Source organism: Phycodurus eques, chromosome 4 (genome assembly GCF_024500275.1).
Source record: "Phycodurus eques isolate BA_2022a chromosome 4, UOR_Pequ_1.1, whole genome shotgun sequence".
NCBI classification, from domain to species: Eukaryota; Metazoa; Chordata; class Actinopteri; order Syngnathiformes; family Syngnathidae; genus Phycodurus; species Phycodurus eques.
The window spans coordinates 14,794,860-14,807,359 of NC_084528.1; the positions used below are offsets into that span (position 1 = coordinate 14,794,860).

General features: G+C 42.3%; 1 protein-coding gene across 4 annotated transcripts in view; it reads left to right on the top strand.

Annotated features, from left to right (window-relative positions):
• The window catches only part of adar (adenosine deaminase RNA specific), a 24,744-nt gene that overhangs the window by 6,694 nt on the left and 5,550 nt on the right, over positions 1-12,500 (top strand). For all 4 annotated transcript variants that reach the window (XM_061674163.1, XM_061674165.1, XM_061674164.1 and 1 more), the window contains 6 exons: positions 1-209; positions 360-555; positions 659-861; positions 6,457-6,592; positions 6,685-6,914; positions 11,180-11,336. The exon at positions 1-209 is cut by the window's left edge and continues 120 nt beyond it. In XM_061674163.1, coding sequence (XP_061530147.1) covers positions 1-209; positions 360-555; positions 659-861; positions 6,457-6,592; positions 6,685-6,914; positions 11,180-11,336 — 1,131 coding nt within the window. The remainder of the gene's footprint in view (positions 210-359; positions 556-658; positions 862-6,456; positions 6,593-6,684; positions 6,915-11,179; positions 11,337-12,500) is intronic.

Genomic DNA, 12,500 nt, shown 5'->3' on the forward strand with positions numbered 1-12,500 from the left:
GATTCAGAGAGAGCAACTGCCGATAACGGCAACCCGGTTGGAACTGTTGCTGTGTCTCTGGCTGCCCCGCCGGCACAGAACCTTTGGGCAAAATTGCAAGAAGTTCGTCTGAAGAATCCTGTGAGCGGCCTAATGGAGTACGCCCAATATCTGGGCCAGAGTTGTGAGTTCATACTCCTCCACCAGTCGGGACCCTCCCATGACCCCAGGTTAGTCCCAAACGCTCATAACTATAAAGCTTTAATTGATCTTTATGCTGCATTGACCGAATAATCAATAGCTCTTGATGAAAGTTTATTGCTAGCGTCCTGAATTGTATGGCGCATTATTTGTACTCGTATTTATGCTTCGTCTGCTAGATTCCGCATGCAGGTGATGCTCAATGGGAGACTGTTTCCAGTTGCTGAAGCCTCCGCAAAGAAGGTCGCAAAGAAAGACGCTGCTGCCGCCACCTTGCTGGTTCTCTTTGGCGAAATGCAGGGAGGTGCAAGTAGCGGGAATGAAGGAAGTACTGCCGGTATAAACCAAACAATGGAGATTCTTTCCAACTCTGGTGTAAGTTTTGACCGAAATGGACAGGATGCTTAAAGAATCACGCAATTGGTCAGATTTAGGTTTCAGTAATAACAATACAGGAATGAATACCTGTTATTTTCAGGGCACCATTGAGGGCTCAGGGGGTGTTTTTGGAGCAGGTACTATCGAAGTGATGGGGATGCCCGAGGGACCTCACCAGCCACTGTCCCGCTCGCTCCCTGGGGGCAAGAATCCCGTGTCCGTCCTGATGGAATACAGCCAGCGCAGCGGGAATCCCATTGAATTTATTATCACTGGCCAAGTTGGTCCACCACATGACCCAAGGTACTTACTACTTTGCTACCAGCTGTTGGCTTTTTATTGTCAATGATTCCCGAACTGTCCTTCAAATATTCACTTCGTGGTGAATAGGACCAACCCCAATTTTTTTGTTTCTGTGGAGATTCTCACTCATCCAGGTGATGATAATCCGTAAAGTGTGAATCAAGGCAACTTGACTGTTCTTGTTTGTTGAAGACATTTAACCTTTAATACAAAAGTCCTCTTTATTTCTAAAATTTTAGGGAGGGTCCCTTATTAACTGTGCACTTGGGCCACTACGCCGCTGTGTCGGGTCACCACCTACATATAGTCAGTTGGGTGTGTGAAACAATAAAATACGTCTATGCCAACATTGAGGAAGCTAACAGGTTAAACGGTGGTTGCACTCTTGCACTGATGGTTTTTAGCGATTATTTTAGTCTTCAAACCAATTAAAGAGCTGATGACAGACACAAAAATAAAATATACAGTAGGTACGGAAAGTACTCAGACCCCCTTCAAGTTTTCACTGTTATATTGCAGCCATTTGCTAAAATCTTTTCAGTTTATTGTTTTTTCTCAATGAACACACAGTAACCCATATTGACAGAAAAAAATGAATTGTTTAATTTTTTGCAGATGAAAAAAGAAAAGCTGAAATATAAATATGTATTCAGACCATTTGGTCAGTATTTAGTAGAAGCACCCTTTTGAGCTAATACACAGCCATGAGTCTTTTTGGGAATGATGCAAGTTTTTCATTCCTGGATTTGGGGATCCTCTGCCATTCCTCCTTGCAGATCCTCTCCAGTTCAGTCAGGTTGGATAATGAATGTTGGTGGACAGCCATTTTCAGGTCTCTCCAGAGATGCTCAATTAGATTTAAGTCAGGGCTCTGGCTGGCCCGTTCAAGAACAGTCATGGAGTTGTTCTGAAGACACTCCTTTGTTATTTTAGCTCTGTGCTTAGGGTCACGGTCTTGTTGGAAGGTGAACCTTCTGCCCAGTCTGGGGTCCTGAGCTCTCTGGAGGTTTTCGCCGAGGATATCCCTGTACTTGGCTGCATTCATCTTTCCTTCAATTACAACCAGTCGTCCTGTCCCTGAAGCTGAAAAACACCCCCACAACAAGATGCTGCCATCACCGTGCTTCACTGTTTGGACTGTATTGGACAGGTGATGAGCAGTGCCTGGTTTTCTCCACACACACCGCTTGGAATTAAGGTCAAAAGGTTCTATCTTGGTCTCATCAGACCAGCGAATCTTATTTCTCACCATCTTGGACTCCTTCAGGTGTTTTTTTTTAATATTATTTTTTTTTAAGTAAACTCCATGCAGGCTTTCATGTGTCTTGCACTGGGGAGAGGCTTCCTTCCGGCCACTCTGCCATAAAGCCCCAACTGGTGGGCAGTGATGGTTGACTTTCTAGAACTTTCTCCCAACTGCATCCCTGGAGCTCAGCCACAGTGATCTTTGGGTTCTTCTTTACCTTTCTCACCAAGGCTCTTTTCCCCCGATTGCTTAGTTTGTCCAGACGGCCAGCCCTAGGAAAGGTTCTGGTCGTCCCAAACATCTTCCATTTAAGGATTATGGAGGCTACTGTGCTCTTAGGAACCTTAAGGCTGTAAGGTCTTATATAGATAGGTGTGTGGCTTTCCTAATCAAGTCCAATCAGTATAATCAAGCACATCTGGACTCCAATGAAGGTGTAGAACCATCTCAAGGATGATCAGAAGAAATGGACAGCACCCGAGTTAAATATGTGTCACAGCAAAGGGTCTGAATACTTATGGCTGTGTGAAGTTTCAGTTTTTCTTTTTTAATAAATCTGCAAAAATGTCAACTTCTGTTTTTTTTTTCTGTCAAAATGGGGTGCTGTGCGTACATTGAGGGGGAAAAAACTAACTTAAATTATTTTAGCAAATGGGTGCAATATAACAAAGAGTGAAAAATCTGAGTCGGAATACTTTACGTAACCACTGTAAATTACTTTACCATACTGGTAAGAAAGTGGAAACAGTCGCATTACAAGCTTAACCCTCAACAAAGGTCAAACTGACAACTTTACATCACGACGAATTGGGATAAAATTCACAAAAGCCTCTCACAGTATCACAAACACTAACCTTGTGTCTCATCGGTGGGTAGGTAAAGGAATCAACGTTTTACAGAGCATTTGGTTCCATCCATTACTCCTTTTAAAAGTTTCCTTTAAAAATGTTTTTACCGGTGTTGTGTGAAGTTATTATTTTGTGCCAAAATGCTGAGTTCTGTTGCGTACCCTTCAAAATAAAAGGCTACATGCTTAAAACAGGAAGTCAAGTTAAAACCTGCACATATAAACCATTTGACATGATAAAACAATCGCAAATATCTATTTTAATACTATATTTAAACAATTTTCTTGCTGATTAGCTTGTTTTTCTTCTCCCGAAAAAACATTAGAAGCAGCAACTCCTGGATATTTTTAAACCTGTGGGACTGTACTTTTTATGTTGATACAGTCACTTGTTACCATATTCCAATATTTTCTGATACCCCCTCACCATTACGTGAGTGTGGCCTGCTATTAGCAACAAGACCAGCAATCAGGATGCCTCCCTTCTCCACTGAGGACTATCACGGACTGCTACCAGAGGATGCCAATTCTGGAAACGAAAATCCACTGTCTTGAAATGTATGTGGATGTAAATGGACAGTTGGGGAATGAAACCACTCTACCGATGTCTCAAAATGGTGAGCAGAAGTGGGCTAACAGACAGCCACTTAGGTCAACAAAGAGGACTGATCTGGACTGTGGAAACTGTAATGAATCATCCAGCAGTTCTCCCTGGAATTTACTGGGAGCAAAGCCCAAATCTATGGGACAAAATCTAAAAGGAAGGACACAACACCAGCAGATTACCAAGGAATCCGACTGGCCTGTGTTGTGTGCTTCAACCCCGAGTGAGTGACCGTGGACGGTCGCTACAGTGAAGGGCAAGAAATAAAAAAGGATGCAAGTCAGTGCAAAACACTGACATCAATCAGACTTACAAATAGATTTGAGCCACTTTTACAAGACCCTGGCCAAGAATGCTCAATCCACACAACCACTGAAAGGTATGAGATTACATCATAAAAATAAAAAAAAAATGACACACCAAACGTTAATAGTTGGAGATGGAGCTGTCAAGGATGTGAAATGTTTTTGCAGTGAGAAGAACACCAAAGTACTGTGTCTTTATCACAAAAAAATCCTGGAGATCACTAATGAGACCCCAACTGTGAAAACTGTCATTATACACACAGGTGCCTTGGATTTTGTCAAGCAGCAATCAGAGGTACTGAAGCGAGATTTCATTGAGCTCCTAACAAAATGCAATGTTTGCTTTCATAAGTGAACCTCTCCCACTTGTACGTTTTGGAGATGAACATTTCAGTCACTGGAATAAGTGACAATTTTTACGTTTTTTGCGCACGTAGACATCTTTACTAGGCAGATGTTTTTTGTCTAAATGGACAAGGGGTTAAGTTATTGTCTGCCAACATTTTTTACTGTGTACGTCATTCAGCGGCCCGAAAAGAAAACATTGGCCTTGTTGACACGGCTGAAGGATAAAAAGATTAAGTTGTTCTCAAACAATCGGAGGAACAAGGGAAAAGGCGACACAAGGCGCACATGGATTCGAGTGTGAATGTTTTTAAGTCCAGGTTAAAAACTCTTCTTTGTTTTTTCTCATGCTTTTGAGAGCATTTCCTCTTTAAAATATTTTTTGCACTGTACGTTGTTTTAGTTGTACTTTTTTCTTTGTTTTAAATGTTTATAAGCAGTTTTTTTTCTTTTGTTTTGAAATGTGTTTTACTCATGTAAAGCATATTGAGTTACCTTGTGTATGAAATGCGCTATATAAATAAATTTTCTTTTCTTTTATTTGAAACAATAATGAATATTAAGTCAAGTGGGTTAGTTCCACACATACTGCCTTTTATTTCATAGGCTTGATATTGATACTGGTTATAAAGAACGCCAATTCAAATGTTCATTTTAGTTTATCCTGCTAAGAAAATTGCTGTTCATAATTTGGTTTAAATGACACCCGTCATTTAAACCATGCAAACTTTCTTTGACCCTGCCCCCCTAAAAGAATCTGAATCAAGAATTGTTTGGAACCGGAATCGAAATGATGAACCAGAATCAGGACTGGAATCGCTCAAATTCAAACGATGCCCAACCCAAACTATGATTGGCTGTTGCAGCCCTGTAGAACACGCCCTACTGCTTCCAGACTGAAAAAGTAGTATGTGACTTAAGTGTAGCGGTGTTAATGTTTCCCCACAAACCCTAACCTGGCCTAATCCTAACCTTAACCCATCCTAAACCGCGTTAAGACCCAACCCTTGCCCTAAACCTAATCATAAAAAATGTCTTTGTTTTCATTTCATACAAATTGGTACGTTTGGGATGGTCATCTCATTACATTTACAGCTAATCCATATGATCGGTATTGGCAGTGATCGTCAGATTTCACTCATGGATTATCGGTACTGGAATCGGCAGCATAACACAGTGATCGGAGTGCCCCTACATGGCTTAAAGCAGTAAAAGTATTAATAACCAGGTCATTTATGAGAGAGCAATGGATAACACAAAAATATTGGAGTCTGAAAAATTGAGTAGCAACTGTAATCAAAATCTGCAATATAGTGGTACCGAGAAGCAAGGTGCATGCTATTTATTATTACTTTTTTAAAAATAATAATTTTGTTTTGTATAGCAATAAATGCTATCCAAACGTGAGTATTTCGAACCCTGTCCCCTAAAAAGATGTTTTCCAGCAAGACGTGGTAACGGCAGATCAGTATGGACGGCAATTTCAGTAACCACACTAGACAACAACAACCTATTGTTGACTACCCTCAGGGAACACACCCACAGAGGCATAAATAGGGAGACTCCACACCTAAATTTGAGATTTTTAAAAAGCCTTTTGGATTGAAGATGAAACGTCTTCAACAAAGAAGTAGTTCACTTGCCTTGATTCAACCCTTACAGAAACCCCTTTCTTTTTTTTAACCAAGTGCCAACGATGGACAATGTGAAGCTGAGGTTAAGAACTGGATGCTTAAATTAGCCAAACTATGAATAATGCAGCAGTATTACCCACCCGCCACGGTGTCCGGCAACATACTAAACATTCTTGCGTGGACAACCAGAAACCAGCATATGCCAGCTAAAATAGATATGTTATGTTCACTCCATCCCTGGGTCTTTGCTTTTGAATGTGGTGTTGCCCCATCTCACGTTTGTCAGAAGGTCCATTATCTCATCCCATTCTTTTTCCGCAGGAGCATACTGTTCTGCCTGGTCTGTGTCAGTTCACTCTTATAGCCACTATTTCTAGTTTTGGTTTCATAGTCAGTTGACCAGGACACACAACAAGCTTGTGTTTTCTGAATTTGCCACAAGCCATGCATTAATCTGTCGTGACTACGCTTCTCTCATTGTAACAATAATTATAGTTGTATCATTAAGTAGTAAGTTAAAATCCTCACATACAAATGTGAAGTGTGATGTCATGTTTAGAAGTCAGATACTAAACTCACCGTCAGCAACCTCTCGCTGTATGTCTTGTCCTCAGGTTTATGTACAGAGTGAAGGTTGGAGAGAATTTGTTTGCGGAGGCCTCAGCTCCAAGCAAAAAGGCAGCGCGCCAGCTGGCAGCTGAGGAGGCTGTCAAAGAATTGATGGCTGACGGAAGGCTCCAGCTCAACAAGGTGAGGAGGGACAAGATGAGCAAATGTCTTGAGGTTTTATTGTCTTGCTTTCCTTGTCTGTTCTATAACGTTTTCCCCTTATCTCCCTGCAGCCCCAGTTGCCCCTTGGCTCCTCCAGTGATAGTGATAGTTGTGGGACTTGCCCCTCTCTGCCACCTCTGACAGCTGACGAGTTGCGAGCAGCCCACGAGGCCGGGGTCGGGGATCTCATCAACCACCTAAACAACAACGCCGTGTCAGGGCTTCTAGAGTATGCCAGGGCCAGAGGATTTGCTGCTGAGATCCGCCTGGTGGGCCAGTCTGGGTCGGCGCACGAGCCCAAGTATGAGTTAGATTCCCATATCTGTCCGTCTTTCTGTCTGTTGTAGCGTTTATTGGGGGACATCAAATTCTGCGTAATTTTGAAGAAAACGAGTTGGAAGCGGCGCCTGCGTCACTTCCGGATTATCGTAATTTTAAATTACAGCGTTATAAATTAAGATATTTGATAGATATGAGGGGTACCACGTCATATTTCTACAAGTTCAACTTGAGGCGAAATGACGACAAACCTTTTTAATCAGTCTCTTATCAGAAGGTGGCTACATTCTAGACAACTTCTAGAGTTCTAGAATTTCTAGAGGTTTTGTTCCGAGCCCAAAGACACACATAATCAATGCATGTGGTGAATTTTATAGAAAATTGAATAATGAAAAGGGATTTCTACAGGATAAAAGACAGACAAACACAAAAGAAACAAGGTATCTACGAACATTGGCAAAGGAAGGGATTTGTGACGTGAGATAAGCAGAATGGGCGTGTAGTGAATGCATATAGCTGAGGACTCTTGGTCTCATTAATATAAACCCAAATAGACACTAATCCATACTTTTAGTAGAACGCAATGTTGGACTTGTGTATCTGGAACACGTTTGAGACAGGCGAGTCAGGCCCCCCGAGTGTTCGCCTGGTCCAGTCAGCACCGGGAACAGGTGGATTCGACGGAAGGGAGGAATGGAAAAAAAGGAGCAGCAGGAGGCCAACGAGTTTTCAGGCAGGACGTCTCTCGGGTGACGTTCGGAGTGGGCGCGTTTTCTCCGCCTCCGTTCCCTCAGACTGGGTTCGGGCCCCCAAGCAGGGTGGCTCGGAGCGCTTGCTAGAAGCTGCAGCCGGGGATCGTCCGATGTGTCCTTGCCACCTCGGGTGAGGTGGGCGTCCTGCCTGGCACGGTCGTGGGCGAGTTGGACGGGGTGACCAAAAAGACTTCTGCACCAAGACTCCAAAAACTTCTCAACTTTTCCCAGCTCTGGCCCCTTTTATGGCCAGAGCGGGTCAAACAGGGGGGGGGGGCCTTTACCCCCCTCCTTTTCTACCACCTTCGCGAACACCGAGGGGCTGGACTGCCTTTTGGCGTTATTTTTGCATTCTAGGATTATTTTGTGGTTTAAAACCAGTGTAATAAAATATTTTGGACCATTTTCCTCACCCTGCATTGGTCCACACTCATCCTCTTTCATACCTGTAATGAATGTTTCAAATGTTATGTGGTGTGGAGAACATCAGTATTTTCATGTGACATTTGTGGCGTGGGGTGAGACATTTCAGTCAAGTCACAGACTGTCTTATGAACCCATGTCTGTGGTGTCGTTCCGTCGCCCGTGGGTGTCGCTGTTGCCTGTTCCAACTCCCAAGTAGCAGCACTCAGCAAGGTGTAGGCATCCAATCCTTCGACTGGCGGGGAGTTAATTAACTTAGCGTCCGGGGGCGAACCCAGCATCCTTGGGTCTTAACTTTGAAGTCCCAGGCAGACGTGATTCACTTAGCATCGGCATGGGAAAGCAAATGTCTGTGTCTTGTTGAAGATATTTTATTGTGTTAATCCGTTTAGAGTCTGCGTGTGACTCTGGAGTTAACGTCTACCTTGGCGGGGAGCGGCAGTAGTGCGAGGCGGGGGTGCCGGGTGGAATCTTTTGCCCTGGCATGTCCGCTACACTGTTGTCAGATTCAGAATAATCTTTATTTGCCAACTATGTAAAAAAAACACGAGGAATTTGTCTCCGATAGTTGGTGCCGCTCTAGTACGACGACAGCCATTTGACAAAAAATACTTTTGCGACATGAAAACATAAAGACCAGTGCGAAGAGTCACTGAGAAATGAAAGGTTACCGGTAATGCTGATACAATTTTTTATATATATTTTTTTGACAATTGTCTAAATGATGCAGAGACCTAGCAAATTAGAGCAGTTTGGGATGTCTCGTACAGCGATAATCTGGTACAGTGACAATTTTGCAAATGGTGCAGAGACTTCAAGAAGTGTAAGCAGTTTAACGTGACAAGTAGTGCAATAATCTGAAACAGTGACAATTGTACAAATGGTGCAGAGACTTCTGAAGCACATGAGTGACCAGTATTGGTCAAAAAAATATCTGAAAATAGTGGAGTGACGAGACTACTACAGTGAGTGCATGAATAAATTTAGAAGTGGCCTGACAGAGATGTTTGGCAGTATGTTACAATGGAATTATAAATTATCCAAGTAAGTTAACTGTTTAAGGAGCTAATGGCAAGCGAGAAGAAGCTGTTTGAATGTCTGCTGGTTTTAGTTTGCATTGTTCGATCGCGCTTGCCTGAGGGAGGGAGCTGGAAGAGGTGGTGACCAGGATGTGGAGGGATTTTGCATACTCTTGTCTTCTGGCAGCATGCAAATCCTCAAGGGTGGGTAGGGCGGTACCGACAATTTTTTCGACAGTCTTGATTGTCCATTGCAGTCCGGAGTTTGTCCTTTTTTGTGGCAGAACCAAACCAGACTGTGATGGATGAACACAGGACTGTTTCGATGAATGCTGTGTAGAACTGCCTCAACAGTTCCTGTGGCAGGCTGTGTTTCCTCAGAAGGTGTGTCCCCCAAGGTGGTGTACCCCAGGTTTCTTGGGGACTGGGATGATGGTGGAGGATTTGAAACAGGATGATACTTCACACAGTTCCAGAGATCTATTGAAGATCTGTGTGAAGGCTGGAGCGAGCTGGTCTGCGCAGACTTTGAGGCAGGATGGGGACACAAGGTCTGGGCCCGCTGCTTTGTTGATCTTTTGTTGTTTGAAGATACGTCTCACATCCTGTTCGTGGATGGTCAAGGCAGGAAGGTGAAAGGTGAATGGTGAAAGTGTCCTTTTCAAATCTGCAGTAGAAGATGTTAAAGTTGTCAGCTAGTTCTTTATTGTTATCTGCTTGGGTCGGCGGGGTCGCTTGCAGTTGGTTAGCAATTGTAATGCATGCCAGACTGACTTAGTCGTTAGCGGGAAACTGTTTTTCTAGCTTTTCTGCATAATTTTTCTTTGCAATGTTAATTTCTTGAGTCAATAGGTTTCTAGCGCAATTATACAACAAAAACAAACAAAAGAAGTAGGCTTTACACAATCAGGATTTTTGGGACCGATCATCGAGTTTAAAAAACGCTAACCGATCACCGATCTGATCCCAAGATGGAGCAATGTTTATTTAAATTACCTGTTCATTTACTGTATATACTTATGTACTTAATAGCTCAAAAAATTATATTTACAATATATGTATTTTTGTTCATCTATTTATGCCAGTGAGGCATAGTGACAGACAGAACAAATTTTAGTCTTTTATTAGATGGCAGGAAGTACATACAGTAATTCATGTATCCACTTTTTGTGACATTTTGTTTGTTGCTGTTCCGTGACAAATTTTTTCCAATTGTAAAATATGTTCCTTGGCTTAATAAAGGTTGGAAATCACTGCTCTAGTCACATCGTGTATTCTAATCAGTCAGGTCAAACCAGCATTACATGACAGAAATAATGGGTGCTAACTTACTGTAATTAAATGACTTTTTTGTAATTAGATTACTTCACCCACATTGAAACTTTAAAGCATGATTCGACAAAACGGCGGCATGTTTACGTCCAACCTTTCGTGCTACCACTAGCTTGCTAGGCTACATAACGTTTTGTTGCCTGCTTGCGAGCCGTATCGTATTCAAAGTACGTGAACATACCTCAAGCAAGCCTTAAACGAACATCCTCTCCTGTCCTGAGCACCGGTGACCACCAACACAGTTTTCGCCATTTTGTCCTTGTAACACAAAGTCGGCGCGCTCCACGGTAATGAGTGTTTCCGGTCGCATTTGAGTTGACAAGATTTATCTATCCAATGATGGTAAAAAACGTAATGCGGTGGTATCGGAATACAAGATTTTATTGCAGTCGTCTGACAGTGCAATCGTGAGAGAGCAAATTTGTCGTGTAGTCTGATCCGCATTACGTGTTGTCTGTTCCACACCGCCGACATGTTTATTTATTTTTTTTAATAACTTGATTGGCCGTCAGATATTTCCAATACTTCGTCAAAAGACCCACGACAAGGCTAAAAATAAACTAGCTTTTGGATTCAAATATACTGTGCACGATGGCGACGCGGAGTAAATGTCTTGCGGCATTGATCGGATCGGCGAATTATGACATTAAAGCCGATTAGCCGATCAGCATAAAATGCTAAATATCGGCCGACAATGATCAGCCCGATAAAATCGGTGTAAAGTCTAAAAAGAAGTCATGATTTTCCTTTTTTACTTTCAGGTTCACATATCAGGCCAAACTGGGTGGCCGCTGGTTCCCGCCAGTTTGCGCGTCTAACAAGAAGCAGGGCAAACAGGAGGCGGCAGATGCTGCTCTACGCGTTCTGATTGGAGAGGCAGAGAGGGCAGCCCGCACTGGGGAGCTGATCCCTGCTGAGGTATTTTTAAAAAAATTTCTATGTAGACTTATCTTTTTGTCACTCATAGCAGTACAGTACAGTATAAAATACCATACCATATATCTGTCGTGTCTCAATTAAATGGGAGATGCTATGGCCTCACCTAAAATAAATGCCTCCTTTTCGCCCATTTTATTTAAAACTAGGTGAAAAACAGGTGCTTATTTACTATGGCTAATACCACCATGTGTCACAGTCGACACCATTACCACAATGCACACCACCCACAGAGCTGGCATGGCATCTGCATAGTGTAAGTATATGGTGGGGGTTCGAGAGATTGTGCTAGTGCAAAGCATTCCAGATTGCTCAGAAGTGGGTAAAAGGAGTGACCCGACTCACGAATTTTTCGAGATACAAGCTGCCATTCGGCCATATTATTATTATTGTTTTTTATTTTTACTTTGCAAACTGTTGTATGGATGTAGTGAAGTTAATTCCACACACTTCACAATAAGCAGCAGTTTGTTTGTGAACATTGCATTGAAAGACTTAAAGCTGTTTAATGCGACTCCCAGTTGAAATTTACTGTCAAATGAAACATGAATCAAAGATAATTACACATGTATTTTAAACTACATGCCTCTGTCTCACGAGTTAGCATAATGCTAACTTACATGGAAAACGCCACTTAGATGCTTGTGGTTAGCGTCAATAGTTGTGACTTTAGAAACCTTTCAGCAATGGATATTTGAACATAGATGGTGGAACAACACATTTAGACAGATCATATAAGAATACTCACAGGCATACATTCTTTGTCCTCTGTGAGAAATGGCTAATATTACAGCATTTTCACAGAGTCACTCACAGTAGTAGAAGATTCTTCTTTGTGTTGGTATGGCTGTTATACTGTACTCCCTCCTGGTGGCAAAGGCGGGCACAACATATTGAATTGCATTGCATTACAGCATTAACTCATGATGCACAGTTTAATTCTTTACATTCTGTTTAATAATGTTATTACGCTGTTTTTCTAAAGTACAATATTATCAAGTGCTATTTTTCTTTATTATAAACACAAACATTTATTTTTGGGGGAGTGGGGGATGCTGGACAACTTAATGGCATTGCTCATTTGGCCTAAAGTTACCAATGAGCCATGCTAACAGCTATAGACCAATAGGAGAATACACTTATCCT